The sequence below is a fragment of the Morone saxatilis genome, unplaced genomic scaffold, assembly GCF_004916995.1.
Source record: "Morone saxatilis isolate NCDOM2014 unplaced genomic scaffold, NCSU_SB_2.0 Contig5, whole genome shotgun sequence".
NCBI lineage: Eukaryota > Metazoa > Chordata > Actinopteri > Moronidae > Morone > Morone saxatilis.
The window spans coordinates 17802921-17823086 of record NW_023340095.1 but is presented as its reverse complement, the minus strand read 5'-3'; the positions used below and the strand labels follow the sequence as shown (position 1 = coordinate 17823086).

At 40.6% G+C, this 20166-nt stretch overlaps 1 protein-coding gene across 1 annotated transcript in view; it reads left to right on the top strand.

Annotated features, from left to right (window-relative positions):
• il1rapl1a (interleukin 1 receptor accessory protein-like 1a) overlaps positions 1-20166 on the top strand; it is a 90454-nt gene that overhangs the window by 37009 nt on the left and 33279 nt on the right. Inside the window, exon 5 of the mRNA XM_035677071.1 lies at positions 1902-1976. Within this exon, the coding sequence (XP_035532964.1) occupies positions 1902-1976 (75 nt within the window). The remainder of the gene's footprint in view (positions 1-1901; positions 1977-20166) is intronic.

The following is a 20166-nucleotide window of genomic DNA, read 5'->3' as shown; positions in this document are numbered from 1 at the left end:
CTCTGTTTTATTCAATAAAGCACTAAATGTTTTTTTTTGTCTTCATAGCTGATTTAGGAAGTGCAGAATTAGTGTTTGCCTCCTTAGTGAATATAATTGGATGCTCTGTGTGTGCTTGTTTTTTTCACTGTGTTGTGTGCTGCTGTACCAATGGTCAAAGGTTATGACCCTGTTATCTGATCATACTGTAAAACTGTAATGTATAGAGTTATTACCATAAACAAATACATTCAGGTCACTGTGCACATAGATATACCTGCAAGCTAACATTCTATATGCCAAACAAGTTTTATTCCAGTAAATTTCATGTTTATCTTTAGCCTCATAAGCACTGTGGTATAACTATAAAGGTCAAGTTCTGCACTCATTTTAATATAGAAGAAGAAATTCCAAGACCTGCAATTATATCAAACATGTCATGCTTGCTAGCAGAGAAATGTGGGCTATAATGAGCTTAACATGCCCCAATTCTTCCTCATGATGTAATGCCATAGCAACAAAAAAATGTGTTGTAGGTTTGAATGGATCACTGAATATGCCAAATCTGAGAAAGAATGACTTTCCGTTATATTTGATTAAGTTGGTTTAGTCCTGGACAGTGGTAGACTTCAATAAATATTTCCATTTTCCTTTTTTTTTTTTTTTTTGCAAACTTTGAGAAATCTTGCTAATTAGCATTAGCAATAACACTGGCATGTAACTGACTTAACGGTCACAACTTGTCATGGTAATGACTTTTTGTTGTTGGTCCAGAGTAATTGCACAGACAGAAACTGCCAACAATCAGCTCTAAAAATGTGGGCACATTCAACCACACTGGCAACACTCACACACAAGAAAATATATCCTCACATTAAAAAATACCGCAACAAAAACGTGCCACACAATCTGGTCCTGATGGATTTGCAGTGTAGTATGTTTCAGAAACACAACTGTAACATGCATACATACAATATACATTCATAATGAAAGTAAAGTCAGCATTGAATTTTATTTATTTATTAGGTTAGCCAGGAGCTCTTTGGCTTATGTGTATTTAACTGTGCCGACAATGCTTTGATACAGTTTAAACCCACACCAATGTTAAAATAATTGTGCTTTGATATAAGTGTTTTAACCTCAGAACACTCTGTTGAAGTGCTTACGAGCAATGGGTCAAAATTGTTGTATCAAACTAACAAAAAAAAGCATTAAAAAAACATATGCAAAGGTTGTTTATGTCTTTCTGAGTGCGAGATGAAGTACCCCGTGATCAAGACATCTAACACATAGACACCACCCCTCCATTTCTCTCCCCTCATGTTACTGTTTAGTCATGTACATACAAGACCCTCTTTATGTTCTCTTCACCCTTCAACTCTAAAGAGCGCAGCCTTTCTTGCATAACACACAAATGCTTTTAACAACAATAAAACTGCTCCTTGTTCTGGCATTCCCCAGAGGAAGGACTTCAGCAGCAGGCCTGACATCCGCCGTATGGATGATTAGCATCATTAGAGCATCAGCTGCTCCCTCTCACTCAGACACACACACACACACACACACACACACAGACACTCCATGATGGCTCTTCAAATACCTAACACTCTAACACTAACAGATTAAATGGTGGCATGTTCTGGGCAAAGCGGTGATTAATTTATGATTAGAATGAATGCAACCCAAGGTCTATAGACACCAGAGACATCAAAGAGACAAAGAGCAGGGTTGGGAGAGTGAGAGGAATAAGGACAGACAGAAAGGGAAGAGCATTTATTCATTTTTAAAAGGAGGTTCAGTTGGAGATAGGACATCAATTCTGTCTCTGAATCCTCACTATTCCTCATCGAAGGCAGTTTGCCTGTATTGTTTGTTTGTCGTGTTTCATACTATATTTAAATTGTGTCTTTTCTTCTTTTCAGCACCTTTGACCGACAAGCCACCAAAGATCCTGTTTCCCTCTGAAAACAAGATTAGCAACATGGAGCTGCAGCTAGGTAAGAGCATCATGGGATTTCCTCCAGCAGCAGTCAGTACAATCTGTGTCATTTACAAATGACAGGAAATGGATGACTTTACAAATCCTCTCCAACAGACCTCCAGGCACTGAACACAGATTGATGATGGCACTTTTATTTGCTAGAGAAAACAGCAAGAAAGAAAAAAACAATTGTAAAAGTATTTTCCATATATGCAAATGGTGGGCGCTAATGTCCCTAAGGCTGTTTTGTCAACAATGAAGAGCCCATATGGTGCCAGGGTTCCATACGCTGGCTCGCCACATGGAAACGCGGCTGCTTTCAGTCGCCGTTGTTTGTCTTCTTTGACGTGGGGTCACGATGGGCCTATCATGTGTGCGTGCGTGCGTGAGTGAATATAGTGTGTGTGGTTGTTTGTTTTTTTGTTTTTTTCTGTGACAGCATATTGCTTGATTTCTGGGCACAGTCCGCTGTCCACATGGCGCTCGCTGCTCTACGAATGGCTTATGTGTCTGTCATGGTGAAGTCGATCGGACAAGACTGAGAGGTCTGGAAAGCAGAAAGGGATTGGATGAGTATGTGACAGAAAGAAAGGCATCTGGGGAGGGAGACAAAGAAGGCCCAATAACTCACTGGTTACCTTTTGTCTTCTATCTGATGCTGTTGGAATCTCAGGTAGTTCATTTAAAATGCCTCCACGGTTGGCTGATCAAGAGTGAAGAATTGCTGCTGTTGATAAACTGACAAGCATGGCCTCACATGTCAGCATTGTCTCACCCATGCATGAATGCAGCTATTTGTGTTGTGTGTCTCTATCTTGATACTGCTGGGATTTTTAGGAAAGGGTTGGGTTGTCCTCTATAACTTTGTAGCAGCTATTAGTTCCTTCTCACGTATGCTGTGTAAGTGTTTACATGTGTTGTGGAGTGTCTGTGTGTGTTTCAGTGCACAGTGATTTAGAGACTTGTGAGAGACGAAGAATGGTCTAAATGTGTGCACCCATTCAGTCAAGCTCCAAAAACTCAGTGGTGTTAAACCCTCCATGCCTGGTAAATACACCTCTTTTTAATGCAGTTTGTCGCTAGGCCCAAGATAACCCAGGTGACATCACTAAGGTTATTTTTGCAGACTTAACAAAACTTCCTCCAGAGCCATAGAAGACACTATAAAACTGGATAATTAGTACTCCCTATGACAAGTAAATTGAGCTTGATGTGTAAATCAGTGGAGTTCCCCTCTAATGGTATGGTGCACAAGGACATGGCAATACCATGGCAGAAAGAGAGTCATAAGGAAGGCAGATAAGGAGAGAAAGAAAAAGTGTCTGTTATGTCGTGCAGCGAGCCCCCACAGACTCCCAGCAGAGCATCTAAAGCAGAGAGACACCAAGGTAAATATTTTACAGCCGGGCTCCATTTTGTGTGCAGAAAAGGTGTCTCTCCCTCCAGACGAAAGTTTCTCTTTTATTTAGCTTTATTTATTTATTCTCCTCTTTCTTAATATTTGTTGAGTCATGCCCTAAGCAGCTTTATGAAGCAACGTGGCAGATTTACGGTAGCCAGAACGTGCAGAGAGAGGCCGGTCTCTTGTGGCAAGTAGGAGATAGAGAGAGGAGGAGAAAGAAAAAGATGGGATCCAGTGGAGGCTAGTGGATGGGCAGTAAAATCAGAGCCTTAAGCAGAGAGATAAATCTGCAACACTGCCGGGAAACACAGCCCCATTTTATCTCCTCTGCTGCCGCAACCAGTGCAGGTCTCAGACAGCCGCCATTGCATCCAGCTTTACACATACACACACGCAGACATAAATAAAACATGTGTTACATAAACTCTCGCAGAGGACGCGTAGCAGGGATGTAGTGGAAAGTCAAAGAGGATGATGCAGAGAGACGAACACAAAAGTCCACAAAAAGGAGTAAAAGAGGAAGCGAGAGTGTTCATAGAAGCAAAGAGGGTTGTCAGAGTAAAGAGAGGAACTGGGTACATTGAGAGAAAATGATGGCAGCGAAATGGACACGGGGTATGAGAGAGAGTTTGTTTGTCTCAGGAGAGGGGGGGTGGGGGGGGGTCTTGTCAGAGTGTCCCTTCCCCTGCTCTCCAAGGGTCTCCTTGCCTGTCTCTGCCACTGTGTCCCCTTTCTCCCGAACAGCCAAGATTCTGTCACTCAAAGACTACACACACTAAACCACAACACCACCAGCAGCGAGTGTGTGCTGCTATCATCACAGATCTACAAGGCTTCAGGGCTTCAGGAGTCCTCTGGGACGTGTGACTGTGCGAATACTGAAAGTCGGCCAGTTTCTCCGTCACAAATATTACTTTTCAGACATCTTGACATTTTCAATGTAGAGACAAAATCAAGGTTGTGTAGGATGGTTTGGATTTTTTTCAGTAGCCATCCAGTTTCTCTGTTGCCAGATTTTCTGCTGTCCCCCAGTGGTGAGTTGGTGCAGTCCACTTCCACCTCTCCAGAACAGGAGAATGATTCACATTGTGGGGTTTCACATTTGTGTGTGGGGTTTGTGAGACACAGCTACGCAAAAATACATACACAGTTGCAGTATGTGGCTTACCACACAAAGCTCCTAATTTAAAACAGACACACCCACCCACACACAGACTCTCTGACTTGGTGTTGATTCCCTTGGGATGATTTGTCATGGATTCACTGTCCCAGAGGAAGGGGTTGAGGAATTCACGCTCACGCTTACGCAGCACTCCACTTTGCGCATCTCTCTTTCTCACGTTGCTCTCCCTCTTCATCATGCACACACACATGCACAAATATTCACACATCCCCATGCACAAGTTAGGGTGGGTAGATCTCTCTCACACACACACTTGCAGCACAGTCCTCTGTAACTGAGGTATAATTGTAACTGATAGAGGATTTTACTGTCTCCCAAAGCCAGCAGATGGGTGCACTCTAGTGGAAAGGAATTAAAATCAATTATTTCAGAGAACAGTACCCAAACAGCACGGGATGGGGACAGGAGGGAGATGACTCCTATATCTACTTAACTTCAACATGTGTAGAGGCACACACATGAACAACAGCCATGCACACTCACAGACACACACATTCTCCACTGTCAGCCAACAGTTGTAGTAGACTTACACTCAAAGATCCTGACATTCGTGATTTTTAGTTTTAGCAATATGTTTTTGAAAAGCTCAGACAAACAGGGTCCCACTCTGATTCCACTCTCTCCTGCCCAATTACCTCCATCTTCTTTTACTCATAATTTGGAAACATCTGTCAGCTGGCCAAGACACCAAACTGTAAGATTAACAGGGTTTGTTTTTTTTCAGTAGAATCCCTCCAATCAGTGAATTAACTTGTAAGTGAAGTATATCTATGCAGGGCTTTCATGTGGAGTCAACTTTGACAAAAAAATAGCCAGAGTATATATTTTTTTGGCCTTTTTCATGACTTTAATTTGATAGGACAGCTGTAGAGAGACAGGAAAGCTGGGTAGAGAGAGGATGACACACAGCAAAGGGCCACAGGTCAGACTTGAACCCAGGCCGCTGCAGCAACTCCGTATATGAGTCGCCAGCTCTACCAACTGAGCTAACCGGGAGCTCCTGAAATGGCAGAGTATAATCTGCTCAAAGTAAAGGTACTATAGGGTTTTTATTCAGTCATCAGATGTCAGTGGTTTGCAAGCTAGCTAGCCTGCTAACAGGCAAGTAGCAAAGATAAGCTGGCAGGCTTTCATGGCCAGCCAATACTAGCATGTGACTGGCTGGCCAGCAGGTAAAGCAGTGAGGTGCACCAGAAGTACCCACAGGCTCCGCAGGCTATATCTTTGTTTTTTGTTTTTTGTTATCATACTCCCTCTATAAAAACCTGCTGTAGCTTTGACTTTTGTCATTTCAATTGGAAATATGCTCTTGCACACTCTATAAACCTACTGTACACATATAACACCTCAGTTTTCCCCATCCTGATTCTTCAGCCCTTATCCATGCTCTTGCTCTCACCCTTCCTTTTTTTCTGTGCCTTCATCCTTTCATCCCTTACCTCTTTTCTCCTCACTGCCTCACATACCTTGCTTGAACATTTGAGCAGCTGTCATCTGAAGTCTGTTGAAGTGGTTATCACTCCATCTTCTCTTCTCTTCCCTTCTCTTTAGGAAGTCCACAATACTGGAGACATGCTTGATCTTGAACACCTAGCTGTGACACTAGACATGTCACCTTTTCCATAGAGAAGGGTGAAATTGAAATTGGCATTGCTCTGGAGAGTTACTAAAGGTCAAAGCAGAGTCACTTCACTAAATTACTCTATCTCTCTCGTCCTCTCTGTCTCTCTGTATATTACATACACACACACACACACACACACACACACACACACACAAACACAATCTTTTAACCTCTGACAGTTCCTCTCACTCTCTTTTTTCAGTGAAAACGAGTCATACGCACATTATGGAGTATCCATGAAAAACACAGGTGCATGTAGTCTAACTGCTCCCTTCATGGTTTGAAATGGTCACATTATTCATTAAATGAGATGAAATCAGTAGAGGGTGTTGCATTTTAATTAAACAAGGACACATATATATGTTTAATGGAGGGGGGCAGAAGGGCCATGGAACAACTGGCAGTGTCTGTGTACACATGTTAATTTTTTGTGATAAATTACATTTTTCTTTCTTAGATAGGACAGCTGAAGATAGACATGAAAGTGGGTAGAGAGACAGGGGATCACTTGGGTTGAATTCAAACCCATGGCTGCTGCAGCTTTCCAGCTCTACCAGGTGAGCTACCGAGGCGCCGCCAATGAATTTAATTTACATTGAAAACCAGCCCTTAAAGGTCACGCAGCAGATACGGGAGGGAGAAAAAACGTTCGTCATTCAATTTGGTTTGAGTCCCACAGTGACCCAGCGTTAAGTAACCCATGGTGACTGTTATGGTAACTAGTGTGTCAGCGAAACAAAGCTGAATGTTTAAGTGTGTGAACGGTCATCATTAATCACTGAGTCTGGGGCTGAGAGCAGGAGCCTGCAGTATGATAAATGAACTAACAGTGCCTCTACACATGCCTAACAGGAAAGGGAGAGGGGGGAATGAGAAAAAGCACAAAGGCAAAGACAGAAACAGCAGCACATAGCAGGCAATAAAGACAGACACAACACCCCACTGTGCATCACATACAGCTGCTTGTTTATTGCTGCCCACCACAGCCAGTGAGGCTAGTAAGAAGATATGAGAAAGGAGTGAACCTGCTCTTGATTCAAACCAGGCTGCTGGTTATTGTCTCTCTGAGGCACCAGGCTGATGTTGGACTGTCAGGCACTGCCTTTCAGTTGCTGTAGTTTTAGCGGTGTGTCCAGCATTGCTGGTTTTAATAGACCTTATCAGCAGCCGTTCAGCCAATTCAGCATGTTGAATGTGCGGTGAGAAAGAGCTGTCTGACTGGCTGCTCAGCGCAGTAAAGCAGTGATTTCAGACCATTTAGTGCAGTTTCTCCTTAATTCTTGCCTTTTACGTCTTCCACAGGCAGCACAGAACAGCAGTGCAAAGCAAAGCAAAACTTTTACAGTGACAGTACCAACTTTTTTATCTGATGGATTCTCAGTTCATATCCCACTTAGTCTGCAAAGGATTGTCTTAGATTTGACTTGTGTTCCATTTAATTAAATCCAACTTTTTTGTATATTAAACCAGTGTACTCCATAAGTCCAAGAGGCAGGGAGAGCACTTAATGAGGTTTTTTTTGAAGGTTTAGAACACAGCGCTTCCCCTAAAAGAGTTGTAGTTGTCTACAACTTTTTTACTCATGCACACTACAAACTGCCTTATGGCACTGTCACCTGTCATAAATAATAAAAATATCTGTATTCTTCCACTTAAAGACAGAATATCAGTAAATATAAACATAACCTTATTCTATGTATAAGTCTTCTTATAGTATTTAAATTACACAATAAACTGTTCAGAAGTTAAACTTCAATAATATAATAAGCTCTTTATATATTTTTTTAAGTAGAAAACACAAACTACTGACTTGTTCTTTCTTGTCATTCATATGCAGAATGAGCATGCACATTGGCGTCATTGTCTTCTGCAGACTTTGCTGTGTGCTTAAGTGCTACTTAGAGGATGTGAGGTGATGTGAGGTGACGCAACAGTCGGTTTTTGTCAGCATTTTCTGTTAAGCGTGTCAGGTCCACAAGGCAACAGATCTGCCTCCTCTCTCTCTCTCTGGCCTGAGCTCAACTTTATGCTTACTGTCAGTGTGTGTATTCAGTTTTGTCAGTCATGTGTTTGTGCATGTGTGTCTCTCTGTGTACTTGTACCACAGCCATTATCCAGGCTGTCCTGAGCAGTTGTGTTAAGTCAGTCACCGGTGAGGGGTTTCTCCACCTTTTATGCCAAGGGATGTCTTTAAAGAGAGGATTTAGGTAATGGTAGCTTTTAACTAGTCTGCCTCTGATGCTCAAGTTCACTGACAGGTAATCAAAGAGAAGGAGCCCCCCACTCATCCCTGCATCACTCTGTATTTTTTACAAGAAGAGCAGACAGGAGGAAGAGGCAGACATAATGAGACCAGTCTCCTTTTCAGAGGCTTCCAGAAACTGCCCTTTTATCCTCTTCCTCCGGTCACTGCCACCTCTGTTTGGTCAAGGTGTTAATCACAAGATCAGGGGATGTCATCTGAAACAGTGACTCGGCATACAGCAAATACAGTGAACGTTTAGTAATTGTCCCAATAGGTGCAGATGAATGTACAGTAATAAGAAAATATGGAGGAAGGACGGGGATGTGAGAAAAGAAAGACGAGGATAGAGAGAGATAGAGGGAAAAGGGGAGAGGGAGCTGGCACTGGAATGACATGCATGAACAGCAAAGCGAGCAGGGGAAAAGGCAGCTTTGCCATTCACTTTGAAGCTTGCTCCACTTCTGTCTGTCTTACGTAACAGAAAAATGAAGAAAAACAAGTGCCAAAAAAAAACTAGGCAGGGTGGAGAGAGAAAAACGAGGCAGAACTTCCAAACTTCAGTTCTCTGATATTTCCGGCAAGCGGGTAGCCGTATCTGGACGAGGGAGTTAGTCACCATGCCACACCAAGCTTTGGTGTTGAGTGAGGGGTAAAAGAGTAAGCAGAAAGAGAGGGAGATCAGTCAATGGTGTGAAGAGAGACACGAAAAGAAGGGTTGAGAGGAGGTTGTCGGACAGAAAAAGATAAGGAGACGGATGGGAGAAACAGAGGAGGAGGGAGGATAAATAGAGAGGAGAGGGATCACACTGAGCATTTGAACCCCAGAGAGCTATCTACAGTAGCTCTCTATCTTTCTCCTTCTCTTTCTCTGTGTTACATAAGCCAATCTTTCCATCCTCACTGCTTGGTATTTTGGAGACCAGCTGATGCCCTTCGCACATGTTTGTTCTTCATTAACCAAAGACCCCCAGCCAGAGGCTGCGGCTTCATCCAGCAGCGAGAAGCACTATTGCGCTTCGGCTAACACCTCTATTACAGTTGCCCTCTTTCTGCTGTACTGTTGCCTTTTTTATGACAATCAATCTTCATGATGTCACCATCGCCCACGGCAGTGAATGTTGCTATGGAGATCAGTAGATCTGCACTAAACTGCTGCCTTGGGGAGAGCTGCGTATGCAAGCTTACATTGGTGCATGTGCATGTGTGTGTGTGTGTGTGTGTGTGTGTGTCTGTGCAAACGGTTCATCTTTAATTGCCATCTGCAATTTGCATCCTGAACACAGTCAGTAATTCGAGAGGCCCAGCGTGGGGTAAATAGCTGAGACTCATTTACAAGTGTGTTAATGGACTTTCTCTATCTTTGTCTTTCTTGTTTCCCTTTCTCTCCAGTCTTTTTTTACCCTTCCTCTCTCTCTCTCTCTCTCTCTCTATCTATCTCTCTTTTACTCCCTCCACATAGCAGTCACACATTGTACAGTAAATCAAAACATACTGCAGAGCAGAGTAACAGCAGCAGTATAGAAGTGGTTAGTGCATGATTTGCATAATTTTATGGATAAACACTGTTTTAGGCAGATAATTATCCTCAATTTTGTTATTAAACATTGTTGGATTGGCTGTGATTGGCTGCTGCTACTGACTTTATTTTAAAGAACAGAAGCTAATGGCTGGTGCTTGCCTGGGGGGATGCTTACGGGAAAGTATGACCAGCTGAAATTAGCTGATGTTTTTTTGTTCACATTGGTTGTTGTTGTCACTAATGTCCAGGAAACTGTTTAGAGAGAGAGAAATTGTGGTAAATTTGAAATAAAAAAACAGATAAACATTTTTTTTACTGTAATTTACCCAGTGAAAGGATGATAGAAACCCTCATTTACTTTAGCTATTTTCGCCTCTCCTTGCAATTTCTCCCCTCTTGTCTGCTCTTTTTTCCTCCTGCTTCTTTCCTTCCTCCCTAACTACTCTCTTCAACCCCTGAAATGTGTTATTAGTATTAAACAATGGAAGAATAGGCATTTTAAGTATAAGCTTTACTTTCCTTAATAACTACCCTCCGTGGTAATAATTATCCCCTTTGAAACAAAAGAAAAAACCCTTCTTGGGTTACTAGGCAATAACCGTGCAGCTGGGATTGTGTGTTTTATGTGTTTGTGTGTGGGTGCACACTTACTGTTGCATGTATATATCGTTTTTTTGTTTTTTTTGTTTTCCACATTAATGCCACCTTACGCTTTATCAGGAAAAATGTCCACAACAAAACTAAATAAGTTTGTCATGGGAGCGCTTGGTCACTGTAATAATTTTTCTTCGCAATTCTCATGAAGCAATCCTTTCTTGACACGACTACAGTGTTACAGATGGGTGACAAAATTCAAAGTCCTTGTTCTGGGAAAAACTGTATTCTTAAGTTCTTTCGCTATCTGAGTTAGTGAAATCAAATGGGTATCTTTGTCTTGACACCAGTGTTGTCCACCAGCAGAAACACTGGCAGGGGAAGCACAAAGGGGGAATTTTAAACCATGAACACTGACTTTGGTAGGTATTTGCTCGATTTGTCAGACTGCTAAAGCCACATATTAGCTGTGTAAAAGTCATGATCTATCTTTGAACTGTCATTCCTGTGGGCTAATAACACTGGCCCCATGTCAGAATAACACATCCATAGTGGTATTATGACCACTTAACTGGCTAACTAATATTGATATCGGTGACTCAGTGTGGGAGATTAAGAGTATGGATTGGTTTTGATAAAAGCCGGCTTCCTCGCTCCCTTCTCGACAGTATGTGCTCTTATCACAGTTTCATGATTCGGGCTACAGACTGTGACAGTAGGAGCAAGCTCCCTCGCTATCTCTGAACTAAGATCCTTTCCATTGTTATATATTGCCTCTTTTCACTCAGATTAGGTAAATCCACACAATCTACCAAAACCTCCACATTCTGGATTAGTCCTGGCTCTAACAGTATCACTCCCCATTGCTTTAAATTTAGTCTTCTCTTTCTTATACCTTCCTTCTCTTTATCACATGAGATTCATACAGTAGTAAAAAGCTTGCTTTGTTTACCATAGTAATATTATCAAGGACCAGCCACTGAAATCAGTCATGGTTACTTGTTTATATCAGCAAGGAAAGTCATTACTTTTAAGACTGGTTATTAGATAAGGCAGTGCCTGATATGTATTTGGCAGCACCAGTGACAAAGCCACAATTGAATATGTTAAAGTTAAACTATTTTCAAACTGAAAGTCTGAAACAATTCAGTCTGAATTTTAGGCCAGACCTAATGAGCCTCACATGTGCATCAGACACGCTGATAATGCAGCAGAGACGTACATGTGCAATTATACCGCTTGAAAATCAAACCAAAACAGAAAGTGTTCTATTTAGTATCCTGAGTACACCCTTAACCCAAGTGCTGCATTATCATCACCATCATCATCAATGTTATATAAGATAACTCTAAACAGCTTTCATTGTGATAAACTCTCACTGTCAAGGAGAGGGGATAATGGCAATGTCTTTGAGGAGACGCTTTTTTTTTTTTTGTCCCTGCATTCAAGTTACATGGTTACATGTTGATCTATCTGGTCAGGACAATGTCCTTCCCAAGAATATGTCAGCACTGATCAGTTTCAAAAAAGTAGTCCTCTATAGAAATATTTCTGCATTGAAAATGTATTATAACAATTGACTGTATGTTATAATACATGTTTGGTAGCAAAGGCAGAAGAGGTGTCCCATATTGTACCAATGGTCAGCTTTTAACCATGATGGCAATATTTAATTATAGTTACCTAAATGTAACCAGATCTCAATCACATCGTGGCAGATCAAACAGTGGAGTATTCCATGAGTCATTTTGAAGGGCACTAATAAATTATCTATTTTGTTGTTTAATCATTACAACTTGTTAATAGCAAGAATGGATTTTAAGTCACTCTTTAAGGTCTAATGGTGACCATGAGACATTGTCACACACTTCCTGTCTCCGCTCCTCTCTTACTCTCATCTCAGGTTTCTGTCACTGTCTATGTCAACACTCAGATGAGGTGTTCTTTAAATTCCTGTAAAGCTCTCACCATCTGTCCAGCGCTGCCTGCTGACATCAAAATCTGCCTGTTGTGAAGACTCATTAGTCTGTGCCTCCAACAGCCTGCAGAATGGTTTTTATTTATTTATTTTTAAACGTGCAAAATTTAATGTGAAAATACTATTTTGATTTTAGCACTCTGAAGTTTAATTATATCTTCTTTTTCTTTGTTTACTTAATTTTTAATTACTTAGAGGCACTTTTTAAAGGTTTTTCTCTTTAATTTCTATAACTAAAAGCTTGTTACTGTCACTAAACATCCTTGGATATAAACATTAAAGTGTGAGTATTTATACTTTATTTTCTGTTCTATATCTCAACACCTTCTTCTGTACTCTAATTTATTAAACTATTTATGCACCCCTAAAGGTCCAGTGTGTAACATTTAGGAGGATCTATTGGCAGAAATGGAAAACAATATTCATAGGTATGTTTTCATTATGTATAATCACCTGAAAATAAGAATCATTGTGTTTTCGTTACCTTAGAATGAGAGATTTTTATCTGGAGAGGGAGTGAGTCCTCGTCCCATAGTTTCTCCTACATACTTGGAAGGCGAGTGCTGTTCAGTTGTTTGCCACCTGCAAACTTAACCACTAGATGGCACTAAATCCTACACACTGGTCCTTTAAGTATTGAGAATCGTTATATAAACGTGACCTTTTCCATAAGAGGTGTGACCAGGCAGGCAATAGCACTTGAAGCAGTTAAGCATACTTGATGAAGTTGTACTTCCATGATTCCTGTAATTTTGGGTTGTATCCTCATGGCTGAATGCACTTATTGTAAGTGGCTTTGGATAAAAGCAAGCATTTGACTTCACTTTACTGACTTTCTACTATATTATCCCAAATTTACTTTACCCATTACTCAGCAGCGTTTCTAATCGCATGCACTCCCTTATTAGAGATAATATGACCTTTTGTGTGTTGGCAGTTTCCTGTGTGACCTTTAAGAGTGAGGCAGACTGAGAACAACTGTGGATCGAGTGGGGCATAATGTGGGGCTCCATCACAGAGTTCAGCCGGAGAGAGCCATTACAACTCTTTGTCCTCAACTGGAAAATGAGAAAATTAGTCACCTTTACGTATGTGCAAGTGTAGCCAGGCTTACAAGGACTCCTCTGACCTCATCTCTTGTTCTCGTCAGGAGAACAGGCCCTCCATATCATGCCTTGTTTCACAAGTAATCTGTCACTTTCACTCTTTTGTGGTGTTTCTCCTCATCACATTCTTTGCCGCCCATTGGTTTGGGACCCCTGCTACTATTTTCTCTCTCCAGCTCCATCGCCCTTTCCGTCCCCCTCTTTTGTGATTCTCATCACCAGAATAAATGTGTTAAGTCTGAGGGTTTTTTCCACTGAAGCCAAAGTGGTGGATAAGTAGTCTTCATATATACTTTAATTTACTATCCTCATCTGAAGGAAATGTATCAAAGTTCACCTTATTTCTAGCACAGTAGTGAAATAGCTGGACCTCCATGTTTCCCTTTGTTACTTTTCCTTTTAAGTTTTAAAAATAAATTGTGTTTTAACCTCTCTATACACCTTACTCACCAGTGAGTGATTAAATTGAAAGTAATTTAAGAGTAAGCGTATTGTATCTCTAATATGTTAGGCTGAGCTTTATGGTTGCAGTTAAAGAGAAAAAATATATACATAATAATATATACAGTGTATTTATATAATATATAGTGTAGCACTGTGCAGTCTAATGCTGTGTTTCAGGCTCCCTCGTCTTCTATGTGTGGTTGTTCAAGCATGCACTCATGTTATTTCCAACAGAACAACAGTATTCCCTTTTGGCTTTAACTCTATTTGTGAAACAAATAACTTTTCCATTACCCAGAATCCCCATGCTCAGCAGGTAGCTTGGATTTTCACCTCTGTGAATTAACAGCTTGCACACGCACTGGTGAACACACAAGGAAACAAACACACATGCATGCAAACAGAAACACACTACGATGCCAGATTAAAGAATGACTGTCCACAGCCACATCGTTCAGGTCTTCCTGTGGAACGGTGAGATACTCCCATGCCAGCCAATATATATAACAATATGCAGTATATACAATATTTCTCTCATATGTTCTAGGCCTGCCCCTGGAGTCGCCTCCCCTTTGGTGTGCCTGTAACATTTCATACACCATAGTAAGACCAGGCAAAATGTAGGGAAGTTAGGTCAGATTTAGCTAAAGTTACCTGATAAATTAAGGTTTTGTGTTTTTTTTAACCTCTTATTTATTCAGAGAGGTTTCACCATAAGCCCAGCTATCTTTTGCAGGAGTGCACTGAGCAGTAGTTTGGGTTAAAGGCCTTGCTCAAGGGCACCACAGTGGTGGCAATGAGGGAGGTAAATGGGCTGCTATTTTACTTTCACCGCCCAGATATTGTTCTGCCGTTCTGGCAAACCAGTGATCTTCCAGTCACAGACCCATTCTAATCACTGCCCCGTTGTGGTTGAAATGACAAATCGTGCACATTTTGATTAAACTGATTGCTCAGCAGAAGTGTAGCTCGCTTGTTTTTTGTGATATTTTCATCAAAAAGTCATGTCCCGAACTAACCAATGATAATTTTAAAACACAATTTAAATTGATTCTTCTCTTATTAGGTTTGGACAGAGGCAGTCAATAAACATGGTAAAATTGTAAAGCTATATGACACAGTAATTATATTTTGTCACATGCCCATCCTACCTTTATCCCTGTGATTTAATCAGAGGCAATCAATTGTACATTTTCTTTATTAAGTAATTCCTAAGTAACTATATGCATGCCGTATATACAGCACATGTCCACATGAATACATACATGTCTACACACACACAAAATGTGCTAATGAATACACAAAGGGATAAAGTATTTCCCAGTCAGGTGCTAGCTGTATAGAATTTTCATTTTGATTGTTCCAGTTTCTTTGGAGTGATGTGGTTGTGTTGGTGGGAATGATAGTGCAGTGCAGTGCAGTGCAGCGGAGAAGTGCAGAATGGTAATGATATCCTTCAGGAGAAGTTCCAGCCGTGCAGCGATAATCATTTCTACAGGATTAAGTCCTGACCCACATCAGCCCAGCATATTAGCATTCTGAGAGAGTACTGCAGCAAGATTCCACACAGACTAAATGCCTGCAGTTAATAGGATGGGAAAGAGGAAGTAAAATAGGAATGGGAGACAGTGAAAACAGCAAAGATTGAATAATGTAGAAAAGAAAATCAGCTTGTGTGAGGACTTGCATGTCTGTTGTATGCGGGTTTTCTGGCATGCTTTTTGGTATGAGCCCTCCTGCCGACCTGTGTTTGGAGCAGCACATTGTGGATTCATTTGCATCTTAACTCCTGAACGAGAGAGCTACCTGTGAAATGTCCTGCACCACAGTGACATTGGATGGCTGATATGGAACTTCAGAGGGACTTAATTTAAATTTTCTTGATTTTTTTTTCTGCTCAAAGCCATTTCCATTTGAATGTGAATATCCTTGCCGCCAGTTTGAGGACCCAAGAGTTTTTTAGCCAGATAAAGATCAATCAAAGAATCACAAAATACAGACAAACAAGCAGAGATTTTATGTTCTGCACATACAACAGTAGTGCCTCAAGCCATTTTTATCTAACCAAGATTCTGCTTCATGGCACTTTACCTGTTTCTACTTTCTGTGATGTTACACCCTTTGATCTTTCACATAGTCCCAGGTTTCTAATACTACAACACCTCCAGTTGTCATTTGTGTGATTGAAGATTTGATGGTGCAACATCTTGTAGTAATTGCAAAGTTTAGCAAACAGCTTTTTAGTGGGCCTCTGCCTTGAATCTTTCACTCAGATTTACATTTGTGGTGGGTGTGAGCTAGCAGCAGATGGTTTGTTAGAAATAATGAAAACACTGAACCACTGGCCCACTCAAAGCTATTAAGGGAAAATTATATTTTTTCTCACCCAGGGTTTAATAGTTTTGGCCATCATTGCTGTCGGTTATGAGAACAAGCTGTTTTTCTAAAGTTTTGGAGATGGGACTTTCCACCAATCTGCTAAAATCTATATATCAAAGTTATGAAAATTCAGGACTTTGAAATCTACTGAATAATCTGAGAAGTAAACACCACTCTTTGATAGAATTGCTCAAAGCCTGAGTACTGTAGGCATTGCTTAAAGGCACACAAGAAAGAGGTCAACAGACAAAGACAAGGACAATGAAAACTGAAATTGTAATGGGTCGTGGTTTGATCGTACATTCAGTAGACCCTCGTCATATACACATCTCCTGCAGCCTGCTCATGAACTGCAGGTTGGCCATCTCTAATCTAATCTATATGTGTTCTTCTATCTGGATTCCACACCACTGTAAACAAAACTGTGTGTGCTCATGAATACTGTGCCTACTGTATAGGCCATCCATCAAGCTAAAGTAGCTCTGCATTGCAGTGGTCAAGTGTCAAACTTGTTATTGTTACTCTTTTGGAGTCTGTTCCTCCATAAACACAACTAACTAAACCTCAAAAACTGTCTGTGAACCTTGTCTCTCTGTTTTCCCTCTAATTAATACCAAATCACATAGTTAATTATAAGGTAAAATCTGCTTAAGCTGCTTAATAATTCTTGTTTGGTCTGAGTGAAGCAGTGTTGGCTGGATTGTCTGCAGCATCAAGTGTTCTTGCTTTAATACCTTTTTCATGTCTATAAAGGAGAGACTCAAGATATAATGCACAAATGACTCTCTCTCGTTTTTTATGTAGAGTAGAATCATTTTAGTGTTTGTCTAACTATTCTTCTAGAAAGTTCTCCTCCTTGTTGAAACATATCTAATAGAATAATACCCAATTATTCTTCATAAAAAGTTAGATACTACAGTGCAGTCAGTGTTTCTGCTTGATCAACAATTGAAAAACAGTTTGCTCAGCCACTTCAACATATTACATATTATGTGAGGTTTGATTCAAAGTCAACAGGTTTCATTGTTATACAATTTGTTTGAGTGTTCTGTGTTACTGGCTGAAGGAGGCTTTCTGTGATTGAAGCCTCAGTCTTATTTTGTACTTTGTAGACAGGCAGTAGGAGTGTGTATGGAGAGGTTTGGGTGACCTGCTGGCAGACAGTGGAGACTTTGTGTTCTACACACCTTGTAGCCACGCTAAAAGTGATCATACGTAGGTATGATATAATCTTAAGCACACTGGAAGAAGAGTTAAGTGTACTTGTATATGAAGAATCTCTTTCATTCAAGATTGTAACTTGTGGGGTAATTTCTAATCTTTGATACTTGTGGCATTCAGTGATAGAATAGACGAGTTCTGTTTCCCTGTGTACAAAATCCTTTTCCTCTTTCTTTTTTCAGTCACAGTTTTCTACATTGACCTGTTTCAGTTGAGAGTCGGTGATCACTGTATTTATGAAAAATCTTTCCCCATACAGAGATTTTAATTTGAGCTCTTTGCCTTATTAGCTGGACATTGGTGGAGAAGTAAAATAGATTTAAAATCCAGAAACTGTATTCTCTATTTATATTCAAGGTAATTGTAAGGCTGGTTTTATGGAGAAAGGATCAGTGGTTGCCTGCTCAAAGTCTCAGTTATTATGCTGAATTAAACCCATGTGTTTGAAAAGTCCACTTATTGCTGGTATATTTGTTTCCATTGGAAGAACAGAGGTAGATGAAAACCGTTAGCTTGACAGTGAATTTAACAAACAGTTTGTAGGCGAGACTTGAAAAGAGTTTCATATTTTCTTTTTTAGCTGATTCATTCCTGCCTGAAGGTCACTTAGAGTTGTCAAATCTGAGACTTTCTATAATCCCAGCCCACTCACGCACACACACATAGCAACACAAACATCCACCTACACATACAAATGGCATTTCATCTTCTTTTATGAATCCAAAGATATTATGAGAGAGTCAGCAACACTCATGCTGATAATTTGTTGTGTGATCAACACGGCTCACTTGGAGACATATTTGTTATAATAATTGTTTAATAATTGTTTAAATGTGACCAAATAATATATTGTGTACGCACAATTATGCACACACACACGATTGCTGGCTGTGTATATTTCTAAGTGTGTCTCAGGGCCACTTGTCTCTGAAATGAATTACCACCTTGCCTCACTGGTAATACCTGTCTCTTTATGGAATCAATTAGAGTCCACCATAAGGCACAGCTTCTGTTGTCACGCAGAGAATAATCACTCACACTTTCTCTGAGCCCAATAGACTATAGATAAGACCAGGCTACTTTATAGTTTAATGACAGAGTGGTCCTTATTCGTCATGCATCAATAGTTTTCTGCACTTTTGATTACAGTAATGCTAGACTATGCAGCAAGACTTTCCATGGTTCACCAAGATATTTATAAAAAAAACAAGCTAAACAAAACAGGCCCCAGGTGTAACCCACACCTAACTAATTTACTCCATGGCAACAAAGCAAAATACCTTATTTCCAAATGGAAATAAGAAACAGAAAAACAAAAGTTAAGTTTGAAAAGATTTTTTCTCAGAACAAAAGATCAGAAATCCAGATCTCCTTTCATGTAGAGATAGTTGATGTGTTAAAACAATCTCTGCACATACAGGCAAAAATAACTTTTGATAGCACCACTGACATGCCAACTGATGTAATTTCTGAGTAGCCTAACTTAATATGAAAATAACAAGATGTGGCATTCATAGCTAAGACATGTATTGAATCTACCATGAGCTTGGAAAATTTTCATATTCTGGTGATAATTGAAAGGCTTGTTCTCTCTGCTTGTGGGTAAGCTAGTAAAGCAAAGTTAACTTTTTTGTTGCTATAGAAACCAGATCCCAGTTGTATTCTTTTTGTCCTCAGGGGACAAAAGGAGAAAAGTGAAACTAGGATATGATATATTTAATTTTGATGTCTTCAAAACAGGGTCCTGGCAAGGACTCATAGTTTGGATCATCAAGAGGATGCTCTGCTAGATTTTTGCCAGAAAACATGTTATATTATTACAATGATAGGGCAGCAGAATTTGTCACTTGGTCAAAGTGAGGAGTGATGAGTCCTCCTTCTAAGGGTGCACGGCATCTTATTTAATCTCATTTGGGGACAAGGAGGCACTGATTGATGCTGAGCTCTCCCCCTGGCATGATGGAACATATATATAAATATATTCTGTAGGTACACACACACACTCACACATGCAAATACGCACACAAATCAAACACAGCCTGCCTCTCGCAGGAAATCATCGCAGTAATTAACGTCCTAGCGTGCTCCCTCAGTGCTACTCTGATTGGCTGAAAGTCATCCTAAGAAGCAGCTCTGCAAAGCTCCCACAGGTATTTTGCAGGAGAGAAATTATCCCAGCGCTTGGCAAGTACCAGGGGACATCATCAGCCTGTGTTAGTGTGTAAACATTTCTGTTTTCCCCAGTGCCCCTGTCCCAGTGTCTCCAGCCCATTCGGCACATGTCATTTGTCAGCCTTGATTTAGATTTATCAACACATGGGCCTCCTGCGGCTGGAGCTCAATCTGCACTCCCACTCAAAAGTCCTATATTTACCGGACACGCTGTCAGTACAATTGGGGGGTGGGGGGGCTTTGGTGGTGGAGGAGAACAAACAGAATTTGAAAGAGGGCAGAGAAAGAGATGAAAATGGGAGGGTAAAGGCCTCCACACACCAACCCGATTATCGGCCG